Genomic DNA, 24,121 nt, shown 5'->3' on the forward strand with positions numbered 1-24,121 from the left:
TTCGCTCTACTGGTAGCGTCTACTATGTGCTGTACTGTGCGTAGTTGACCACCAGGTGGTGGTATTGGGTCAGAATTTAAAACGAGGTCTGACGCGATGTGCGTCATCGTTTCGTTGTTTTGGCGCGCAGTGGCTGTAAATTTGAAAAAGCTCCAGACAGAAACCGTTTACGCACGGTGGGAAGGGAGGCAGCAGGCAATTTTCCCTAAGAGATTTTAAGTATCTAAACGTGCTACCACGGAAAGAGGTAACGTTGTGTTTTTACCTTGTTAAAGTTGTAAACATGGTCATTCTTACACAATGTCCGCCTAAAACTTAAGTAAACACTAGTGAGTTTTAGGCTAACGGTTATGCTAATTATCTTGTTAGCTTCAGTAGCATTAGTGGCTTGAACCACTCACAACAACTTAGTCTTTTCTCAGCTTACAAGACTACTTTTAACTTGGTTTTATTTTCTACTTCATGTACCCACATGCATTTAGTACTCCCCTCTGCCGGTGCTAACAATGAGCTAAATACATTCGGAAGTGACCGTAACGTTAGCGCTTACTTGTGTTTCTGAGTTGGTCGAAGTTTTGATGAATTTAGAGTTGTCTTTGTTACGCAGAGATGTCGTGGGACTTTTTTGTGCCAGTGTGTGTGGGAGACCTGGTTAAAACGGGAGGTATTAATCAGTACGTTGTCCAAGATGTGGTGCCAGCAAAACAACTGCCATCCCATCTCAATAGTAAGTATTTTTCATTGGATGTGATGATTGAAATACGATGTTTCTTCCATTTCTTGCTCCTTACGGATTGTAAACAAATGGACAACCTATATTAAAAAAGTAAAGGTAAAAAAGCAGAACCACACTACGTATTGTTATTCCTGTTTGACAAAATACTTAGAAATAAACTTGTTTGAATATTTGTCACTTGTAATCCATTTCCCCAAGTTTTTGTTCTCTATAACCAAATATTGGTGTATTTTATGCATTTAATATCTTTTATACAAATCTTAAGATATGTTTTACCTCAGCTTTTAAAGTGAAGATTCCCAACAGTATTTTTCTGTTCTCCACTCCTTTTTTTTCCACTCATGTTTTGAGGTTTTTACATTCATTTTTGAAACCAGGTGTGAATAAATGTTTACTTGTTTGCATCAGAATTCAAGATGGGACTACGAAGCCAAGGCCCTTCATGTATACTGGAACACTTTGACACAGGGTACAGTGTGCTTCAGTAAGTACTTGCCATGTAATTTTTGTAAATATTACCATTAATAATAGTAGTACAAAGCTGTTGTCTTTTAATTTTTAGGCATTTTAATTCGTTGGAGCTTGGGGTAAAAGAAGATACCTTGGAATTACTTGTTAAAGGTTAGGTTGTTGTATGTGTATAAATATTTTTTTAAATGGACATCCTTTTAGCCCTTTGCTTCATTAACTGGTTTCTTTCTCTTTCAGTGGTCAGTGATCTAGCTGTTTCCCTGCCAACGGCTCTGACCTCCACCACCTTCTCAGCTGCAGAGCGCAAAGAAAAACTAAATGCTGTTAAAATGAGTGTCTTCCTGCTATGTAAACTCACAGAGAGCCTTGAAAGTGTCTCCTACAGACAAAGTATCGTCACAGCACCTGGAAAGGTAAAGCTATCAGTGGCTAAATGATACAGTCGGTGACTTTTGTTTTTAAGTATTCTTCATGTGACCATATCCAGTGATGAGACCTTGGCATTATTTATGATCTGATCACACTTAGAAACTGTGGTTCTTAGTCAGCTGTTTGCTGAGTAGTCTTGGTAGTGTGATTGAGTTTTATTACACTGCTGTAAGGGCTCACCTATATTCAAACTTCCATCTTCTATAACTTATGCCCATGATGAGAAATTTTGTGGGATATGTAGAAGATGTCAAACATTGTGTAACTTCTTGTCACTGTGTGAATGTTTATGTATCAGCTGACAAAAGGCTGTAGTGTCTATAGCAGGTTTGACAGATATGAACAGTCATCTTTGGTAATCTGAGGATATCTTTTTTATGGTTATTTAATTTTTTTTTATTTTTTTTATCTTATGTTCCATTTGGAATCATTAGAGTCCAATACATTTAGAGTTGAAAGACATTGCTTTCTTTGTGTGTAACAGGGTAGTAAAAAAGGTAAAGGTGGTGGAGAAGGACTGCTGCAGTGGGATTCTGAGAGAGAGCGGGTTCTGCATGCCCTTGTCCAGCTCCTTCAGCTGGACATCCGTTCTCTCTGGAGTCTCTCCCTGGTGGAAGAGGAGTTCATCAGGTAAAACATCAATGTCAATTTAGCCCTGGGCCAGGCTCAGATCCTATCCCATGCCTTTAGAGGAACAAAATTAAAACTTCATCTTAAATTCTTCACAGCTGTGTGACTTGTTGCTGCTACAAGTTATTGGAGAATCCAACCATCAGTCATGTCAAGAACAAACCAACAAGAGATTGTATAATTCACCTTCTTGGCTTACTGATCACCAAATACAACCACCTTCTAGGTTTGTTTCCCAGTTGCCTGGGATTTTGTGAATGTAGTTCATACAACATGGCAATCTTTGCTGTTTAAAATTTGTTCTGTTTTAAATGTTGCTATCTGAATTCATTCAGGTGCCAGTGTAAAGGTCATCCAGATGCTGCAACACTTTGAGCAGTTGTCCTCAGTATTTGCACAAGCCGTGTCTGTGTGGAGCACAGAGTATGGAGTCAGGGCAATTATTGGAGAAGTGATAAGGTCAGTACATTTTTCCTTTGCTGATGCTTTTAAACTTCAGTTTTATTTGAGATCTGTTTTTGAAAAACTCTATTTTTTTTTCCTTCAGGGAAATTGGTCAGAAGTCAAGTGAAGAGCTTGCCAGGGAAGGTTCTGGTGTCAAAGCTTTTGCCTCTTTTCTGTCAGAACTCAGTGGCCTGGTACCAGAATTAATGATCCCCAACATTAGTGTCCTCATCACCCACCTGGAAGGAGAGGTTTGTGTTCTGAACAATACATTTTTTGACGTCTTTATGAGACTCTTGTAATTTAATAATCTTGTGTAAAAACAAAATGTCGTTACAATATTCACATCATGAAGGTTTTCCCCAGAAAACTTGCTAAGCCCAGTGGCTGGGCGCTATGGAAGTCATTCACCCAGCCGCCCATCGTGTTTTTGAATTAAAAAATGTTTAAAGTTGACATGACATTTTAAAATATCACTTGATAATTATGTGTTATTGAAAGATTGGAAGATTAATACCTGAACACCAACTATAAAATCTTAAAAAAATGCAAACATTTTAAAAAGACTTAAATAAATAAGCAATGCTTGGCCTGTTGGGGGCACAAGGAAAGCCTGGTGGCCCGCCAGGCTTAAAATACACTGGGGGAAACTGCATCACGATGAAAAACCATATTTATGATTTAATTCCTTGTCTTTAAAACCAAACTTCAACAATTTATTTCCAGCTCTGCTAAATTAACATAACTCTTGACTCATATTATCAAATGTATTTATTTTATTGATACAAATATTTAAGCAAAATGTCATATATTGGAGTTTAACATGCTGCTAATTGGTTAGTCAGGTTGTATTCTGTAGTGACCTTCATGACTATTCTTGCCAACTGTAGCTTTAGCAGCATTATCTTAATGAAGGTGGTGGGAGGCACTTCTTTATTTTCTACATACCAATACCTGAGACAAGAAATATTTCCAAGCCTAATTTTTCTTTCTTGTGGTCAACAGATAAGTGCTGTTGCCTTCTTTCAGACTGCTGACTGGCAGTGTGTAGCAGCAGGGTATTATTAATTCTTGCTGGATACAACTATACAGCTGGAGAAAACTATGATTACTAAGAAACTTTCTCTGGCATCTCATTAAAACAACTTCAAATTATGTTGAAAATATTTGGAGCAGTGACTTTAAACATCATGGTGTACCTAGATATACATAACCAGCCCATACTTGTTCCTTAATGACAAATTATACAGATAAAAACTGCATTATAGCTCATACGGAGTCTCATTTGCACCCACGTTTTCACCCAATAGCTTGTTTTTATTATGCTCCAAGTACAAATATGGGACAATCTCTAACACCTTCTGTTGTTTCAGCAGCTCCTGCCTCCCTTGCGCAGCTTGGCAGAGTTTTTGTTTGTTTTCGTTTCATTCATGTTCTGCCCAGTGATGAGACCAAGGCGAATATGAGCTCATTGAGCGAGAGTTGGGTTCTTGTTGCCTTGAATGGCAGGTAATCTTGGCAGTGCAGAGGAGGATTTCTGCTCTGCTGTAAGGGCCTGCCGACAGAGACTTAGCTCAGCCAGAATTATTCCTCTACAGTTACTGCGGAGTAATTGCTTTGGCTGATGCTGACAGTGTGTTTGTGTGTGTGGTGCATGTGTGTGTGCAGAAGGCAAAAAGTTCACCCAGCTCTCTTTGCTGTTCGTTGAGCTGTGACTGTCGTCTTTGGTAATCTGAGGGCAGACTCATCTTGTATCTTCACTTTTTCCGCTTTGTAGAGGGGAAAAAAGTACTTCATATGGTAAACAGTTTAATTTGCATTTGTTTTCTAGAGCCACACAATGCGTGTTGCTGTTTGCGAGGTGCTTGGGGAAATTCTTGTGCGAGTCCTATGTGGCGACGGGCTGGATGAGTCTGGCAGAGCCGACCGCGACCGGTTCTTTGACATATTGCAGGAACATCTCCATGACACACACTCCCATGTCAGAGCACGTGTGCTCCAAGTTTTCACACGAATTGTCAACAGCAAGGTACGTTGCTTCTATGGAATACTTTGATTGAACTAACGGTGTTCCACAAGGCTCAGTCTTTTGTCCCCTTGCTTTGCTTTGGTTATCTGAAACAGACAGAGTTTTAAATATGAAATGTTTGACATTTTTCTACAGGACAACACTGAAACTTTAGGACAAACTAATATAAGCTGATGGTAAAAACAGTTTTTTGTGTGTGTTCAGGCGCTGCCCCTGTGTAGGTACAGTGAGGTGATGGGGTTCGCCGTTGGGCGCCTGGTGGACAAATCAATAAATGCAGTGAAGAGCGCCATCCAGCTGTTGGCAGCTTTCATTGCACACAATCCCTATAGCTGCAAGGTAAATCCAAACTGGTGTGATTTTAAACTGTAATATTAATATTAAACGGTAATATTTCAAGTTTTACAACACAAAGCTTTGTTCTCGTCTTTCAGCTGAGCAGTGCAGATCTGAAGAAACCTTTGGAAACAGAAACAGCAAAACTCAGAGAAATGAAAGAGAAGCTGGAGGGAAAAGCACCTGGTAATCACAGCTTCTGTGATAGTCCTTCAGATTTCTCTGCTTCTGTTAGATTTCTTTCATCATACATGTATTTTTTATTTATTTTTTTTGCCCAGTGATGAAACCAAGGCGAATGTGAGCTCACTGAATGAGTGTTGGCTTCTTGTTGCATTTGAATGGCAGGTAATCTTGGTAGTGCAGAGGAGGGTTTCTGCTCTGCTGTAAGGGCCTGCCGACAGAGACTTGGCTCAATCCAAATTATTCCTTTAGAGTCACAGTGGAGTAATCTCAGGAATAGAGCTTACATTGTGTGTGTGGGTGTGAGTGTCTGATGCAAGAAGCCCACTTTGGTCTTGCCGCCGTTCAGTGATCCATGAGCTGTTACTTTTAACAATCTGAGGGCTGATTCAAATTTCCATAAACCCACCACATGAATATGTACTGATTAAAAGAAATCCCAGAGGTCTAACTTTGAATCTTATAAGTTTTTTTTTCCCCCACACTTATTTATGTCTGGCATTTTTTTAATAGTTTGAAATGTAATTAGTGAAAATATTCATGCAAATGAGCTAAGACGGTAATAGTTTTTAGCTTGAATCATGACACATCAGCAGTTCTAATAGCCTTTTCCTCCAAATTAAATTTCAAGATAAAATCCTAAATTAATTGTCGCTCAGTGCTGCTGTCTGAGTAGAAATGTTTTAATTTTTCTCAACTTCAGAAATAAGTTCACATAATTAATTTGAGAAAAACACAGTTATCTGTTCTGTTACTGTTTTAATCTTTCAATACATTGGTTTCAAATGTTTCTTTGGCGCTTTTACAACTAGCTGCTAGTGAAATATAATAAATGTATGTATATATTCCTTTTCCTTGCTGCAGTCGCAGTGATCAAGGCGTCTGAGCTGTGGGCTGCCATGGAGCCTGAGCTCCTTGTTACTGTCAGGACAACCCTGGAGCCCACAAGTGAAGCAGAGGAAGAGAACGAGGAAGGCGGGGAGGCGGAGGACGAAAAACCAGAAGATGACGACAGAGCAACTGCAGTGAAGATAGCTCAGTACCTCCGTGTCAACAAATACAGGTGATGCTAATAACCAGTTGAGGTTGATGGGTAGTGATGCTGCTCATGGATCTGGTCTGTCACACAGCCTAGAATTAGTCAGGTAAAATGTCTGTGCTCCTCTCTCTGCAGGAATGCTGTGAAGCTTTGTGTAAAAGCTCACAGTTGGTTCCCAGAATCAGAGATGTTTGCCTCTCTGTCCACTGTCACCCCTGAGAGTTTAATGGACACGCTGGGCTTGATTTTCAAAGGTAAATGCTCTTTTTATTTTAATAAAAGTAGTAAAATGGTTTGCAAAATGCACAAGAGAACAAATATTATATATATTGTAAGACAGATTCAAAGTCTTTTGAATTCGATCTTGGTTATCAAACACTGTAGTCAAGTTCAGTTTATTATTCAAATTGGTTAACATCTTCTAAGGCAGTGGCGACCTACGTTTCAACAATACATTAAACATGAATGTTTAATGTATTGTTAAACATTAATTTCTTCCTTTCAACAAAGTAGAAAGGAAGAAATTACTAAATGTCTGAAATCGCACTCGGACGTTTCTCTTAATAAATGAAGGTGTTTCCTGATGTTTTGGGCCAAAGATTTTTGATTTTGGAAACCCTTGCTGTATTTAGCCAAGCTTAATGAAGGCCAGCGCCTGAGCCTGCTGTTGAGTGAAAAGTTGAGTCAATTTTTGCAACCAAAATAAGCTACTAAAAGAAAAATACTTTAAGTTGTACATAGAATTTTCTATTTAAGGAGACATTATTTTGTCATTGAAACTCTCATGCTAAAGAATGTATTAAGTGTCCATCTGCCAAACAGCCTTCTTGAACCAGGAGCACCTTCTGTTTTTTAACAGAAATTGGGTCCATGAATTCGAGTTGTAAACTTTTTTTTTTTTATCTACATGGTAAAAAAAACCCATAAAACCTCAAATATATGCATACACCAGTCAATATTTTTGGTTAAATGTCCTGCTTAATGTTGGCCTTCAGTTCCTTAGCCAGTTTTGTGTGTTTGGGTCGTTGTTCCTCTGGAACACCTTGTTTACTTCATGTGTTTAATTTCTGTTCTGATCAGACTTGTTGATTTTGGGGTTCAAATGAAATATCTGGAAATGATTTGAATTCATTCTTTATTAATTATTATTTTGTGCACTGCATCAACACCACAGGTACAGTCCCTCGACATGATTTAGCCATCAAACATGTTTGAGCTTTAGTGAAATGTTCTTCTGTCTGAAAGCCTCACCTTAACTCAATTTGTAGTACGAGTATTTAAACTCTATAATGAGTTCAGTGCATACTTATTGGCCCAAAAATTAAGCGTTCTCTCAAATTCCAGATAAACATTTTGCTGCACTTTCTCATTTCCCAGGCCAGTTTTTTTTTTTTTCTTTTCTACATATTTTGTTTTTTTTAGCCTACATGACAGTGTAATTTGTCGCATGCCTTCGTCTAAGCTATGCTTCACTTCACGCTGCCTGCACCACCAGTCAATGTCATCTCAGATTATAAACAAGTAATTTAATTAAACGGTAAAAATTTTTCATGTTGACTCAAATGCAACGTCAGAAATGTTTGTTGATGGTCTGACAGCTCAATTACAAAGACATTTATTTTCCACGTATGCACCTGTCTGCCATAAGAATAAGAACTTTGACTAGAAAGTGAGTTTCTCTACTAATTTTATTGCACTGATATGTTACGATGGGAAAGCATTATGGTATTGACATGGCTGCATCTAATGTTACAAAAAAACAACACAACTAAGACTCAAAAGTGTTCACTCTGCTCTCAAACATCCCTTCACTGAAATCTGAACATATCTGCACTTAAACAAAACCACAGCCCACCAAACCATTTACTAGTTGACCTGGGTTGTAATTTTCTGGAGTTTTATAATAGCAGCTCTGTGAAATTGTCCTGCAAGTTTCTACCTCCTTTTATTCTCATTTTTTTTTCTTTTGTTCTAAATGTAGCGTGTATAACTGCTTTTCACACATGAAAAGATAAAAGGTTACTTAATTATTAGGCTGAAGCTTTAGAAAATGCTCAGTTCAAGCAGCAGATTATAAATTGAGAGCAATGAGTGCCTTGGTGGCTCGTGAGCAGCGGTGGAGGATGCAATAACTCCCCCTGACTCAGACATGGCACTCCCAAGAAAATAAAAGTTTAATTTTTTTTTCTCCTTTTCTATGTGGTGAAATATTTTATTAAAAACATGATTGTGATTAAATGTAATCTAAATGCAAAAATAGTACCCTAAAAGAAGTCTATTGTGAATAAGGCTGTGAATCAATAACAAAGGAAATACTATGGGTAAAAGTGATGAACCTTTGACATCATTTCACATCCTGTAAGAAAGTGGGTGGCAGAGCTTGTACTGCTTGGTGATTATACAGGCACAAAAAACAATTCTGCAAAAATATCCACCATGTCTGTTTGAGGCTCAACAGAGAAGTTTCAGAAAAAGTTATAAAATCCATTCTGCTCATGTTGCATCACTGTAGTCGGCGAGAAGAACTAGAGTCACACCAGGTTAGCAATATGCTGCAAAGCAAATAAGGGCACAAATGTATCATTTACAACACTCAGGAGTTCTTAAATATGCAGCATCATAAAGTATTATTTTTGGACCTCAATAAGTAGACTTTGATGTAAGTAATCGATGAACTGTAAACAGTTTTCTTTGCCTTTTTGGGGCATGGGGGTAAACTACCTGAATAGCAGCAATGACTGTTAAACCACTGACCTGATTGATAATCTCCAGGTCCCTAAATGAAAACAGATTTTTTTCCCCTTCTACCACAAAAACCAACCACCTTTTCCTGTTGTGAAGAATCTGACGCATAGGTGTAAAAAGGTCTCTTCTGTTACTACCATGCCAAGTGTGGGTGTTGACCTTTTTTTTTTTTATTTATTTATTTTTTTATAACTGTTTGTAATGACTGGTATCACCATAAAGCCACATACTGTATTTATTAGACACATTGTTGGTAACTGTAGGGTATGTTGAATGTGTTGGAGACCTATAATAAGTTCACAGCATCCTTCAGAAATCTGCAAGCTCCCCCATTGCACCTGCAGGAAAAAAACATGGAGTCCCCACTGACTGGGTGATTTACCTCTCTTGTTTGCCCAGGCTCTGATGAAGATGCTTCAGATGCCAGTCAGAATTTGCCACCAACCCCACAAAAAGAGGGAGAGAAGGAGGGAGATGAGGGGGACCTGAAGAAGCAGGAGATGTTGGTGCAGTACCTGAGAAACATGGAGACATTTTCCTTACAAGTGGAACAAGCAATATCCGTCATCAACAACATGCTGTATTTGAAAACAACTTCAGGTAGATGTCCACTTTCACCGCGGGATCTTTCATTTTACTTTCCCAAATTCTTGAGTAGATTCTGTTTACATGAAGTTCATAATTCCATGTTTATTTATTGTTTTCTTCTGCTTAAAGTTGTCCAAGAAGCAGTGCAGTTTTGTGTGACTGTGCACGAATTCAGTGTTGCCAACTCTGTCAGTGGCGTGAGGAAGATGTTGCCTCTGGTGTGGTCAACGGATGCTGCCATTAAAGATGCTGTCGTTCAAGCCTACAGACGCCTGTACCTGAACCCGCAAGGAGACACAGTCAGGTCTGTGCTTAACCACTTTAAATATAGTCATGTGGCGAGGTTTATAATATATTTACATGGCAGACTATAATTTTTAATTTTAATCCAGGATGGAAATGACTATGAAAGCAAAATTCAAAGAAAACCTAAAACAAGCTTTAGGCTTCCTATGGAAATGTTCATCAAGATCTCTTTTAAAGATTAGAAATGATTCAACACTTAAACTTTACTATACCTCTAGCTGTTTTTGTGGATATTATAAACCCCTGTTAGAACACACATCTGTGGTGGTTTGCTATACGATTTAGTCTTTTTGCATATAATCGCCTGTTTGCTTGGATAGTTTTGGAGGATTAGAGCAGAATGAAATTGTTTTGTCTGGTTGACTGTTAGATATTATTCTGCCTTGCAACAAAAGCCTTCAGTGTTTTGTGTTTTTCTTTTTAAATGAAAAACCAGCCGTCTGGTCTTTTTAACAGGGTGAAAGCACAGACTCTTGTCGACAGTCTCTCTGAGCTCATGGTGGATGCATCTCTGGGTACTATCCAGTGTCTTGAGGAAATTGTGAGTAATTATTATGTGAATCATTGGATTAATTAGCAGTGCTGTAGTTCCAAGATCATGAACAATGTCTAAATGTGACAAAATATTAATTTGGGAGAATTTGCAGAAATATTTTTGGTCCCTAAACATACAGGGAGCTACAACTGTAAATGTCTCTGTAGGTGCAGGAGTTCTTCGGCAGTGGCAGCAATCTCCAATCCACCGTAATCCAGGTTTTATGGGAGAGATTTACGGGTAAACGAGAAGCCTCTGTCTTACACAAACGAGCTGCAGTGTTACTGCTGGGCATGGCAGCACGGTAAATTACTCAACACTTTTATTGCCTTTTAATACAACAAATATTTTGGGTGGAAAAAGTGCAGTTTTCTTGTGGTAGTGCTAAAAATCAGTTAAAATAACAGATTTAATTTAAATAACATCTGTTTAGAGTACCACAAAGTTAGTATGGTAGCTACTCATATAACATGCAGTAAAGGTTGAATATCAACCAAATCACAAGGTTTCTGCTTACTGACTCCTCCTTATTTTATGTTAGTTTTCCTACAAATAAGTATACGTCTTTACCTAGAATCATATCTGTGCTTTTCAGGATCAGTATGTCAGAGGAATAATTGAGGTTTACATTTCAGATGCACTTTAACTCAAATGTCAATTGTTTCTTTTGATGACATTTTATCTGTTTCAACGCCCAACAATTAGTTCACGTGTACTCGGATTTATTGCCCTGATGTTTAGCGCAGTCTGATTGATGGGGAGAAAATTTAGCCATTATGATTTGAGCAGGTTTGCGATAAAAATACATTGAAAATCGGTGCTATTCCTGCCTGAATAACAGCTCTTCTCTTTACATTTCAGTCCTGCCTCAGCTACTTGACATTCTGCAAATCCTCATTAGTCAGAATACAAGCCCAGCCTCTGCTCCGCTTCATTGTAATTGAAGTCACGACCATAAAACTAGGCTTCTTGCCAGGGCCTTTTTATCTTGTTTTTTATTTTTATATACATATATCTTTATATATGTAAAATATGTTCTCCCCGTTCCGTCTACCTCCAAGAATATGGTTGCTTTGGGGAAGAGTGAGAGAGTAAAGAGTATCTGCAGTCCACCCACGCTGCCTCTTCTCCTCATCCAGCATCAGCAGCATTTATAACCTGTTAAACCTTGTGTGCTTCTCCTGACCCGTCCTCCTACATGTTATATCTGGGCTCAGCCTAGAACTGGTACAACCAGCAGAGAGCAGCTAAGGTCATGTGGGGCAGTGTTATTACCCGACTTTGCATGAAGACGAGATAATTTGGTATTCTGAAATGTGTACGCTAGTCCTAGTTTTCAACAAGTATCTCCATTTGCAACTACAACAGGGCGGAGAGAGAAGTGGTGCTCAGTAACTTGGACACTCTTTGTTCTGTGGCTCTGGGAGAAAAAGTGACTGAAGACTTTCTTCTTGCAAGAGATACAGTGATCACCATTTGCAGTATCACTGATCATGTCAGGGTAAGTTTACATAAACGACATTTTGTCGAAGATAAAAAATGTAACACTCAACTGGTGTCTTTTTATTTATTTTTTTTTCAAAGCCTTGACACAACAGTGATTATGCTGGGATTAAATTACATAAAAGTGGACTCTTGATTCTGTGACTTAGGAAGCAACTTGGAATTGGTTTTATTTTGAATACATACAGGCACACTTGGCAGAGTTTTGTTTGTAAAAACGTTATTAAAAAAAAAGTTTTCTCCCACTTCATGACTATGAACCACTTTGTTTTGGTCGATCACACAAAACCTCTAAAAAAAAAAAAAAGGCAGTTTGTTGCTTTTCTATGACAATATGTGGAAAAGTTAGTTGTGTGAATAGTTTTACAAAGCATTGTAAATAAAAAGTAATGGTAAGAATACCTTAAAGCCCAGACTTTGACTAATTACGTCTGAACGTTTAAGTCTGTGCTGTTCTGGTTTGTTGTCAACCCAATAGCAATCAAAAGGAGCTCCATTCAGACTCCCCCAGGACCACCAGCTGTTCACCTGCCTTACACAGGCTGTTGCTGACGGTAAACAATGCGCCCTTGAATTTTTTTTCCTCTATTCTTTCCACCAGACACGGTTTCTCCCTCTAATGTTTCTGCCGCCACTGTTTGTGCCCAAGGTGTGGTGATGGAAGACCCTTACTGGCAGAGCTTTATGGAACAGGCCGTCCGTCTCATCTACTTCCTGGCTGAGTCCCCAGACCAGCTGTGCTCCCGGCTGCTCCAGAGAAGCGCTCGACTCTTACTTGATCAGATTGCTGAAGGCGGCGAAGTCAACAAAGATGTTGGCCAAATCCATGATGCATCTCAAGACTCCAGTGACCAAGAAGAGCAAGGTTAGTCGTGTTGTCTACCATGTTGGTGTCTACAAAGTGCTACAAGACTTATTCCTCCCGTTTGTCAGCGCACCCTTAATCACACATGGCCACATGTTTTTTCCCCTGCAGTGAACTGTGTGTGTCTGGCCCAGCTGCTGGCGCTCTGCGGATGCGTTGCATTTTGGCAGGTGTCTCATCTTGAGCGCAGTGTGAGCGCTGAGCTGCGGAGGAGGAGAGGAGAGACGGAGGAGAGGGAGGAGAAGGAGAAAGGCCCAGGTAGTAAAGCTAAGGTAATGAGAGGCTGTGCAGGTGTTCCACACAAGACAATACAGAGTTCTTGGGAAATGGGTGCCAAACCCACTAATTATGGATGTGTTCAAACTACTTTCTGCCATTTTGTAAGGGTTAATGCATGTCAGTCTTATGTAATATCTAATTAGACCATCAGACAAGTTATATAATTGAAACATTTTTTTTACTTTCCTATAGTGCAACTTCTTTAAATTAATTTACTAAAAAGAAACTTAAAATCCCACAGTTCTTCTAATATTTCCTGCTTTTAATGGTTTTAATGGTAGTTCTATTTTCTCTATTATGAAATAGATTTGCAGCATGTCCACAGAGTAGAACAACTCTACAAAACCTCTGAAGTCATACAAACTCCTAAGATGATAAAGCTACATTTAACGATGTTACCGTGACGAGTAAATAAAATTTTATTAAAGTTCAATAATATCAATAGAAGTGGCCTAGCAGACAGTACTTAGTGCTGTCTGAATCACTTTTTAACTGATTCAGAAGAGATGGAGCCAATAGTGTGAACTTTATTTTCATTATTGTATTACAATATATTTTCACTCTGAAAAAGTACTCCAAATTGTATTTTTTTAGATTAATATACTATTTGTTTAGAAAGTGTAAAAAAATGTTGTACGTCTCTTCTGGAAATTTTATATTTGGTTTATGGCAATTTAAAAAAAACAACAACAAAAAAACAACCGTTTTGACAAATTGAAACTACATTGTGAGAATAATGCAATTGTTAAATATAAAATATGCATTGAACAATTTCATGTCTCTGCTCTACTCGATACTACAGTTGGTAAGTCTATAATCCACAAAATTAAAATATCTTAAACTGAGTGAATGATTTTTACGCTATGAGTAATTGTTAACGACAAAGGAGAAATCAATAAACAAAAGCCAAGTGTTGGCTTCAGCACCATCAAGGCAATGATGTGGAAACCTTAATCACAGTCACAACACCTCAAAACACGCGTACACCAATTCACAGGATTAATGGCTTTTCACTCGCAACAAAAGCTGCTTTATAATGTCCTGATAGAAATACTTTATTGCTGTTAAAGTCCTAGCAACACGCCTAAAATGAATGACTACAGGAATGACTTAATATTAACTGGGATGTTTTTATATTATCATTATGTGTATCGTTTGTTGAACTGTGTTGGTCATAATAACCTGATTGGTAATTAGATAAAAATCCATATCAGACGAAACATTAATGAACTCCAACCAGGTTTTTATACATAATAATCTGTTTTATTTGGAAAAGATCACTTAAAGTGCTTCTATGGATGATTTAATCCCATTTAAAAGTTGAAGCTGAACCTCATCCAAACAGCTGTGAGATGAGACATTTTCCAATCGGTGGGTCTCTATTGGGTGGCTTGATGATGAGATTCATTTTAGTGACACAGACGGATGAGTGACGGCCCTTAATTGTTCAGTCCGTCAGAAGAAAGGAGGATAGATGTTCCCTTAATTAGCGTGGGAGTTTGTTCTGTAATTTATAAGCTCATCTCGGTTACTTCTTTACTGTCTCATGAAAATGCAAGACTAAGCTTCATAGTGGAAGAGAGATGGTGTTTAATGTTTAATTCTGCATAGTGGGCATGCTATTTTTTTAACAAATGGAGTTGGTATATGCATTTAACCTTTGCGCAAGTCGTGAAGAAACTGAACAATGATGGACATGCTTGAGGCGCTGAGCCCACACCCGTAGCAGTGGGTAGACGCAAAACAATTGCACCGTTCAGCAATGAATGGAGGAGAGTTTAAGTGTGTTGCACTTCTATGCTCTATACGTTTAGAAAAGTTCAATTTTAGCACTTAACAGTACGACTTAGAATATTAACAGTTTTGAAAAATAAATGTTTTATCTCTAGGTCTGTTTACTATAATTGTTTAAAAATGAAAAGACAGACTGAATGAAAGAACATAAACTAAAAGCTTTTAGATTCCTGTATTTGAGTCAAATTTAGTCTAAATAAGGGGCAAACAACCAGATGAGCTACTTTTTCTTCAGGTAAATATCTGTATGACTCAACAGAAAGTGAATTGAGGTTTCAGCTTATTTAAATCTAAAATAGGATTTAGAGCCATTTTTGAGTTTTTATGGAGCTGATTTGGTGTTGACTTTATTTTTATTTATTTATTTTTTCTGAAAGCAGCAGCTGGCCAATGAAAGTGCCATGGAAGAGGAGCTCGGGTTGATTGGCGCTACTGCTGAAGACACCGAAGCAGAGCTCATCAGAAAAATCTGTGAAACAGAATTACTGGCTGGTAAATAAAAGCTCTTGCCAGTTTTCTTCCTGCATCATTTCAAGCTGCGTTTAAATCGACTTCATTTATTATCTCTCAATCTGTTTAGAGGACAACCTGCTGAGTGCGTTTCTTCCTCTGCTGGTGAAAGTCTGCAGTTCTCCAGGACGCTATTCCCACCCTCAGCTCACCACTGCTGCCTGTTTGGCACTGTCTCAGTACATGATGATAAGGTACATAACACTGCTGAATAAACATTCACACACCCACCACACCATTTTCTTGACCTTGGACAGTAGGGCACCTTTTATTCCATCTGTCTGATCTAGAAAACTTTGAGTTTAGTTTATCTATGGCCATTTTGGCCGCCCATCTGTTTAGCTCAGACGTCTTGGTGTAAGTCCACAATGCAGGTTGCTAAGCATGCAAAGTATGGAGTTTAATTTTTGTGTTTACCAGGTCTGAACAGTATATTGGAAAAAATAAAACTGCAGTGTGAAAACAAGTTTCCACACTGTTTTGCTTATTCATTACAAATATATTCTTTATGAAACTGAACTGTTTGTGTTTTCCATTTTTCTCCATTGCTGCATCTTGCATGCCAGATATGTGTTTGAGAGAGACATTTATTTGTTATTTATTTATTTATTTGTTATTAAAGTTGGAGGACATTTCAGAGTGTGGTTCTTAAAACTTAACATTTTAAGTTTGCCATCAGTTCCAAGATATACAAATATTTCAAAGAACTAAGGCTTAAAAACCACAAATATTTTGTCATACTATTTTATTTATTTTTTTACAAAATGAGACCAGCTTTCTCAATTTTAACGGGCAGGATGACAACTCATCACGTTGGTGCCCCTCCTTCAATTGTTGCTGTGAACTGCTTGTCACCTGGTAGCAAAAAGAAGTTTAAAAAGTTTTCTCCTCTAAAATAAAGACAATTTAAGCTGTTTTATAATATTTTGTGGAAAACACAACGTGTCCTGGTGAGGAAACTGGAGAGCCCCACCCGTCACTCTTCAGGTAAAACTGTTTCAGGCTACAGTGGGGAAGCTATGAGCAGTATTCATTACAGCTTGATGAATTAACCAATTCATATCACCTTGTTCAAATCTACATAGTTCACATATTGGCAAGAAGGTTTTGTGAAATAAACAATTGAGAGCTACTACTAAATTTATCAAGACTTATGACAAACTGTGTCTATCTGTAGCATTAGAAATAAATATAGACTTTCTATTATCGAATTAATAGATTATGTTCTTGTTTTCTTTAAAATTGTTGCAAAACTGTAATATTTGCACTCCAGGTTATCAAACCAAGTTTGTAGATATTGTTGTTGCCAGTTTTGTCATTTGTCATTTGTCACCCCTATTATATTTTCTTTAAAACCTTAAGAGAGTATAGTTAAGCTCATAAATCTTTTTTTCTCTCTTTGGTAAAATTGTGAAACTTTTTAGACTTTCCCATTGACATTAAGCGGCTGGGATGACTCCAGGGTGTGGAAATGATTTGTCAACTATCAGGTGGAACGACGGGAGGTTTTTAAAAATTCTTTGAACTTTGCAATTTTCCATCATAAAAGCATCACTAAATAAGGGGAAAATTGAGCTAGTCACCATTTCTAAGGAATTTTTTATTTTTTTCATCAGTTTGCACCATTTTTTCCAACTTGTGTCGAGCCGTTATTTAATATGTTGGTATTCTTAAGACAAGAGGCAAACTGAGTCTCAAACTGTTTTGCCTAACGTGGAAGTGTTATTTAAAACAATTATGAACAGCAGTGGTATACCACTTGGCACATAAATTTGTAAAACAATGAAAATAGAATGGAATTGCTGCTGTGAAGAAATTCATTGGTTCTCATCTTTACTTTGACATAAATGTTTGCACTATTTTTAGTAGAAGTAAAGTTTTTCTTATTTTTTAAGAATGTCATAACCCTCTCAAATACACCCAGAATCTCTTCTGTATTACATTATACATCAGAGAAAGAAAAAGTTTATTTAAAATACACAATGCATCCATTGTTTGGATGTTTCTTTACAAGCTGAAAGGATAAGTTCATTAGCTTTGAATGAAGCTATTTGAAATGTAGAGTATTTTACACATTGAGCTTTGCTGTATTGATGCTGTAAGATGGAGGCTTTTTCCCTTCTGTTGTTTTGTGTCTGTGGTGCAGAGTGTAATCAGACCCCATGATACAATCCTGATAGTCCAATGAATCTGACAAACTCGTAATAAGTTAAATTGAATCGTTCTGAAGACTGGAAATTGGCTGCAAAATGTTTAATTACCACAGCCATTAGGGAAGTAGCTGAAGGGGAGGATTCCTTGTAATTTCATTCTGAATGTAGTCGAGATAAAACCGACTTTTTAGCAGTGAAAGGAAGCCTCTCTAAAGAAAAAGTACATTTATATTTAACAGTTTTTGCTGTTTTGGTGATATATTATCAACTGCTCTTGCTTACGGTCTGTAGCGATTCAAACTTTGCATTTATTAATGTTGCTGTGACTGAACATGGTTCTAGTGGTGATAGGAACTATTACCAAGGGAACTGTTAAAACCAGAAGCTATTTATCCTAAAATGGCCTTCTAGGCATTCCCACAGTCTCTGCTTGAGCAGATTGGATCTTCAAATCGTTCTAATCCTGCACATGTTGATATTCCCACCCCTACGTGAAAGTTTCATATTGGCCCAAACCCTGTGAAGAGCCTGATTATGTGGCCATGCTTGTATTCGCTCTGATTATTGCAGCATTCTACAGTTTTCTTTTAGCTTGATTACACTAACCTTTTAAATCTCTAATCAAAATTTTTGAAGGGGCTTTTTTTTTTTTTCTCCTGGCACTTTTCCTCAAATGATGGCTGATTACCGTCATTCTGTGTTTTAGGAAAATTGGACAGATCTTAACCCCAATGACAGACATTTCTCCAACACCCCTTGTTGCTCTTTAATTGATATAAATAACATGACATTTCTGAAATAAAGAAACATGCTTTCCACAACCACAGGACTTCTCTTCTGAACTGATTTGTTTAATTAAGCAGAGGCTTCTCTCGCCGGTGTCCTTTTGGAACAAGGTGTTTAACTGGTGGTTTAATGTAAAATACTTCCCTTTTTTCCTTTTCTACAATTTCACCATGGATATCTCAATAATTTGAATGTCTTGGTCAGAGTATTAAACTGTGAGAATCCAACCATTTGTTGCTTATATTATGTTAGCAGAGCTCTCCAGAGGGCAGTGAACTTAATTTTTAAATTTATTATTTCAGTTGGCAGCAAAGCAGGAGCTGCTGAGAGCACAGAAAAATTTAAACATTTATTTCATTATCAAAGTGAATTAGGATTAGCACTAAAAAGTTACTTAGGTCTGTCAGTAATTCAGTTCAAAAAGTCAAACTCATATATATATATATATATATATATATATATATATATATATATAAAGTAACCGAAATAAGCCTTTCAAATATCACTGCAGCTAACGTCTCTGGATTAGTTTCCCTTTTTCACTTGAAAAACGTACTGACATAATCCAACTTCTTTAAATAATGTATTCATATTAACGCTTTTATTTTGTCCTCTTTTCAGCCCATCGGTGTGTGAAGACAACATCCGCCTCATCTTCACGGTGCTGGAGCGCTCCACTCTCCCGGTCGTCAGGGCCAATTCCATCATAGCGTTGGGAGACCTCACAGTGCGTTTTCCAAATATTTTGGAGCCCTGGACCCAGAATCTGTATGCAAGGTAGGTCCCGGTTAGCTGCATCAGTCACTAATAAAAAAGGGCAAATGCTTGTTGTTGTCCACCATGCATAAATAATTCAGCTGATCCGTACCATCATTATCTTTTAAAAAGTTTCATGAAAGATCGTAAGGAAAATGCTTCCACTCGATGGGTCATGTGAGTGGGTGTTCTGCGAGTGAAGTTTCTTCTTTTCCTCCTCGCAAACACCCACTGACACACATCCTTGTACACTCCTGCCTTCTTCATCCGAATCCCATCACCGCTTTTCGGTGTGACGTTCCTCTCAACCACTGGAGTGTTGCCGCTGTCAGAATGCTCCACTGAGCCACATGATGGGAAAAGTTTACTCTCTATTTATTTCGGGGGCGGGGGGTTTCCACAGGTAGTGGGAAATAAACTTTTAGATGATCTATATGCTGTCAAAAACTCTTGATAGTGGGCTTTATATTCGGACCCTGGAGGTTGCCATGACAACTGGCTAATATTCCTTCAAAGATTAAGAAGGGGGATCATTACCACCTGGGCGGAGCCTCAGACCACATCAGGAAGGGCCGCCGTAAGACGACAAACGGGCTAATCACCACTCTGACCAGCAGGTTGTAATTACGCTGAGCGGGGAGACGGCGGTAATATTTGGGCAAAGTCACGCGTTCTGCAAAGGTTTGTGCCTTTGCATTTAAAAAGCACTTAAACATTTCAGCCAACTGAGAGGCTGAAGTTGTTCTGTTTGATGAAGTGCCGTTTTAATTATAATAGGAGGTAACGTTCACACTGGGGTGTTTTGACATGTAGAACATTTTCTTTTCTAATTCTTCGCTGCCCTCAGTGTTTCCTACACGATAAGCATTTCCTAGTTTTCCTAATTGTCTCCCACACACCAACACCTCCAGTGTTCTCAAGGCTGCTGCCCTGGCGCCTCCTGATAAGCGCATTAAGAATTAATTACCCTGTTCACTGCTGTTGTAAGCTTCTGCATTGGCATGTGGAAGTGGCATGGGCAAGTGTGTGATCCTCTGCCAGGAGTCCTGCTCTTTGGTGCCAATGAGAAATGGGAAATGAGTTGCTTTTGTTCTTTGGTTTTTTGGGAGAGGGTAAAGCTAAATTAGGTTCTGATTGCCCCGCCGCAACCTGTCCAGTCCCATTGTAAGCAGCCAGCCAATAAGGCGTCACTGTGTCCAGGTTTTGGATGACTTTTTATTTGAAGAAAAGCTGATAAGAAGTGACTTTCCTTTCACGTTTACTTCCTGTATCTTACCTGGTAGTGCAGTTCTATTAAGCTGAAAATGACCATTTGTCATCTAATTCTAGGTTTCTCATTGCATTTTTACAAAGATGCTTTTGTGAACTTTTATACACTTGCCCTAAATATTTTTGAAAATAAAATAATTATTTCTAAAAACTTCAATTTAAATGTTCAAGAAATATAACAGTTGCAGAGTCTAGTTGTAATTCAGAGATGATGTGAAGCTCTTGCATAAAGAGTTCTTGTTACCAAAAAAGACCAGCAGCGATGTTATGTGGTATGTAAATTGTTTGTGGTTGTGCCAAAACTGGGCTGTTTGTGGGAGCAACTGTGAACATCGCCTGTCGTCTTGAACATTGATTTTTAAATTGGCTTCTGTTGCTTATTGCTTTTTTTATTATCAAAAATGTAAAGAACTGACTCTCGGATCGTTAAGTTCTTCTTTTTTTTTTCTCCCCTCTCTTTGTCATGTTTAGGTTGAGTGATGAGGTCCCATCTGTGAGGCAGACGGCTGTGACGGTTCTTACTCAGTTGGTCCTTAAGGATGTGCTAAAGGTCAAAGGCCAAGTCAGTGAGGTCGCTGTGTTGCTAATTGACCCAGAGCCGCACATCACCAGCCTGGCTCTAAACTTTTTCAATGAGCTGGCCACTAAGGTACACACACACACACACACACGCACACCTACACAGACACAGACACACAGACACAGACACACAGAGAGAGAAGCTGTAGTGGAAGCTGGCGGCTTTGAAAGGTTTTTAACTGTCGTCCATCAGGACAACGCCATCTACAACCTGCTGCCAGACATCATCAGTCGCCTTTCAGATCCAGAGAGAGGAATGAGCTCCGAGGACTTCAACACCATCATGAAGTGAGAGGCACAGAAACTCTTTTTGTTCACTTCCGTGCCTTGTAAAAATATTCACACCCCTTGATTCTTGTAGAAATAACCAAGCAGACATTTAGATCTGCTTGGTTGTATACATTCTGCATTTTATCTTAAATGCAGAATGTATACATTTTTCTGTGCAGTTTTGTCTCAATTACTGCTTTTTTTTTGTTTTTTTTTAAACCAAGTTGCCTTTTTTGAGTCTGTATACTCCAGCTAACAATTGATTACTAAATTAGTTGATTTCAGTCATCAATTAATCACCGTTAATCGTTTCATCCCTAGTTTGGACCAGAAGCATTTGAATCTTTGAAAGTGCTAAAGGAAAGTTTTGGGTGTTTTCACAGACAGCTCTTCTCCTACATCACTAAAGAGAGGCAAACTGAATCTTTGGTGGAGAAACTGTGTCAGCGCTTCCGGACTGCAAAGTGAGTACAACCTGCCTCGTTTTCCTGCTGCCGCCTCTTTGCGTGAGTTCATGTTTTTTTTTCTTCCGAATAGTTTCACTCCTAATTTCTGAAGCTGTCCTACAGCATTTCATTGTGTGAGATGTGGGGGTGGATGTGTGGATAATTAGTGGGTGTTTTTTACTCTGAGAAAGAGAGTTTAACAATTAAATCAAGTTCACAGTTCGCTTCACCAGTCATGTACGCTGACATCTTCCTATTCAGTGCTTTTGTCATGGAAACGGCCTCATGTGTAGTTTGAGAGTAGATGCAATGACTGGGCTGGCCGGGCTTCAGCCTCTGAGTCATTCTTTATCCATACGCAGAGCTCAAAGGAAGGACATTTTATATTATATAATGGAAAACTGAATTTGGACGTAAAAGGTTCCTGGAAATGAGATTAGGTCCAAATGTCAGAGCAATGACATGTTTATCAGAAATGAGGTTTTTTTTTTTTTTTGTTCAGAGTCTAGAATTACTGTGCATTATGTTGCTAATCAGGTTTATTTTCTAATCCTTCATCCTCTCATTTCATGCTCTTGTTTCTGCAGAACCGAGCGCCAGTGGTGTGACTTGGCCATGTCCCTGTCCCTGCTCTCCATGTGTGAGCGTGGCTTTAAGAGGTTGCAGGAATGCTGGGAATGTTACAGCGACAAGCTAACCGAATCCGGCGTCTACCAGCCTCTGCTCACCATCACAGCCAAGCTTCGTCGTGGAGCCAAACCTCAATTTAAGGTGTTCGAATCGCTCATTTAAGCTACACGTGTGCTTTATTTAATAAGATTTATTTTTATTCTTGTAGTAATCATAAATATCTCAATCAGGCCCAGATAGATGACTTTGAGAAGCGGCTGACAGCGGTTCACACCCGGGGCTTGGAGAACGTAGAAAGTCCTGAGATGGAAGAGAACCAAGGGGAAGAAGGAACTTCGGAGACGACCAGCAGTCGCACACTGCTGCCCACCAGAGGCCGTCAGAAAAGGAGAGGTCTGAATTCACAGCTTCTACTGTTTTAGTTTCCTAAACTAATGAAATATGTATAAAACTGACTGTGACTAAGGAAATATTTTTCCTCCTACAGGTCAAACAAAGTCGTCGGTCTCCAGCCACGGTGATGACAGTTTTGTAACTCCTCAAAAATCACGCAAGGCTAAGAAACCAGTGATCAGCTTCAGCAGCGACGAAGAGGAGGATGAGGATGGTGAGACTGCCAGGGTTTATTTATTTTCGAATATTTTCAGTTTGTGTATTAAATTGACTTTTTTTTTCCTATTTTTTTATGTTTTACCTTCACATGAGTGATTTTTTTTTTCATTTAATGATTTAACTTACTAGTTTTATTATATTGACCATTAAACATCATAAATGTTAAAGAATTTTGTCCAAATTAGATGCCAGAAAACCTTTTTTGTTTGTTTATTGAATAAACTAATTCAATAATTTTGACTTCTTTTGGCACCTCATTAACGAAGCTTTTGTGCTCATTTAATTACCCAACAAAGTTCTTTTGTTTACTGTATTTTTATAATTGGTGCTACGAATAAATTTTGATCAAAAGAAGTTCCTTCAGGTCAGAACAACTGAGTTCAGAGTTACTGGACCAAATGCATCAAACACCACTGTGTTGAAGGTTTATGAGCAGACAGGATTCTTCTTTTTTATCATTAGCTAAGAAGTAGTCCAAGATCCACAGGCAGAGCAGACCTTGACGGTAAAATCTGATACATGTATAATAAGTAATGCCTGTAAAAATGCTAATAATGGTAGCGTAAAATCTACTACAAATTCCCTTAGAACCTTTAATGTGGGCATAAACATTTTCAGAAACTTGATCTATTCAATACTTTTTAATTTGGGAATGATTTCTTGCAAAGTTTGTGATTAGCTTACGGTTCACATCATTATGTTAAATGATTATATTTGAATTCTTGCTTTGTGACTTTCAAATTTTCCTCTGTGGGAGTTTTTTTTTTTTTTTACGGGCTGAATTTGTCTGCAACCATCTCACTTTTTATTTCTATTTATATAGTTAATCAACTTGACATGATTTCATAAAAACATCTAAAAAATCAATTAGAAAAATAAATTCCCACCCAAGATGAAATACTCTGCAGAAATGTCTCGCTAAGCTTTTCTCTCCCTTCAGATGCTGTCATGGCAGAGAGCGAGACCCCCAAAGTGACGACACCCATCTCCCGCACGTCACGCCGAACTCGCCTCAGAAACTGATTTCCTTTCTGTTTTGCTTTTTTTTACTGCCTTCTTAATATTTTATAATCAACAATTTAATTTTAGCTCCTTGTATATTTGTTTTATCCGCTTTACTATCGTAAAGCTTTTGTAGTCTGATGGTGCATCTAATGAGATTAGAAATCCTTCTTAATAAACCTGGGACTTGTTTTAA

General features: G+C 38.2%; 1 protein-coding gene across 3 annotated transcripts; it reads left to right on the top strand.

Moving 5' to 3' along the window:
• Nucleotides 1–30: 30 nt before the first annotated feature.
• ncapd2 (non-SMC condensin I complex, subunit D2) lies at nt 31–24,121 on the top strand. Of its 3 annotated transcripts, none has more exons than XM_007550114.2 (32): nt 31–247; nt 608–727; nt 1,145–1,220; nt 1,299–1,357; nt 1,445–1,620; nt 2,121–2,266; nt 2,365–2,492; nt 2,602–2,725; nt 2,814–2,961; nt 4,542–4,739; nt 4,944–5,078; nt 5,174–5,261; nt 6,123–6,321; nt 6,433–6,551; nt 9,442–9,642; nt 9,760–9,934; nt 10,393–10,477; nt 10,639–10,775; nt 11,840–11,972; nt 12,453–12,528; nt 12,624–12,839; nt 12,951–13,111; nt 15,290–15,404; nt 15,493–15,616; nt 18,983–19,138; nt 20,858–21,035; nt 21,159–21,253; nt 21,619–21,699; nt 22,269–22,452; nt 22,542–22,704; nt 22,799–22,918; nt 23,864–24,121. In XM_007550114.2, the coding sequence occupies exons 2-32, from the start codon at nt 610–612 to the stop codon at nt 23,944–23,946; spliced, it is 4,197 nt and encodes a 1,398-aa protein (XP_007550176.1). In that variant the 5' UTR covers nt 31–247; nt 608–609; the 3' UTR covers nt 23,947–24,121. The 3 variants fall into 3 exon arrangements, with proteins under 3 accessions (XP_007550176.1, XP_007550177.1, XP_016525976.1); XM_007550115.2 differs by having other exon boundaries at nt 34–247; nt 15,293–15,404; XM_016670490.1 differs by having other exon boundaries at nt 81–727.

The sequence above is a fragment of the Poecilia formosa genome, unplaced genomic scaffold, assembly GCF_000485575.1.
Source record: "Poecilia formosa unplaced genomic scaffold, Poecilia_formosa-5.1.2 Scaffold34, whole genome shotgun sequence".
Taxonomy (NCBI): domain Eukaryota; kingdom Metazoa; phylum Chordata; class Actinopteri; order Cyprinodontiformes; family Poeciliidae; genus Poecilia; species Poecilia formosa.

Bases quoted from the DNA above. Each gene is read 5' to 3' on its own strand.
- ncapd2 (XM_007550114.2), top strand. From the start codon at position 610: ATGTCGTGGGACTTTTTTGTGCCAGTGTGTGTGGGAGACCTGGTTAAA. The intron at 1,358-1,444 runs GTTAGGTTGTTG...TTTCTCTTTCAG, and splicing joins CTTGGAATTACTTGTTAAAG to TGGTCAGTGATCTAGCTGTT. The intron at 6,552-9,441 runs GTAAATGCTCTT...TTGTTTGCCCAG, and splicing joins GCTGGGCTTGATTTTCAAAG to GCTCTGATGAAGATGCTTCA.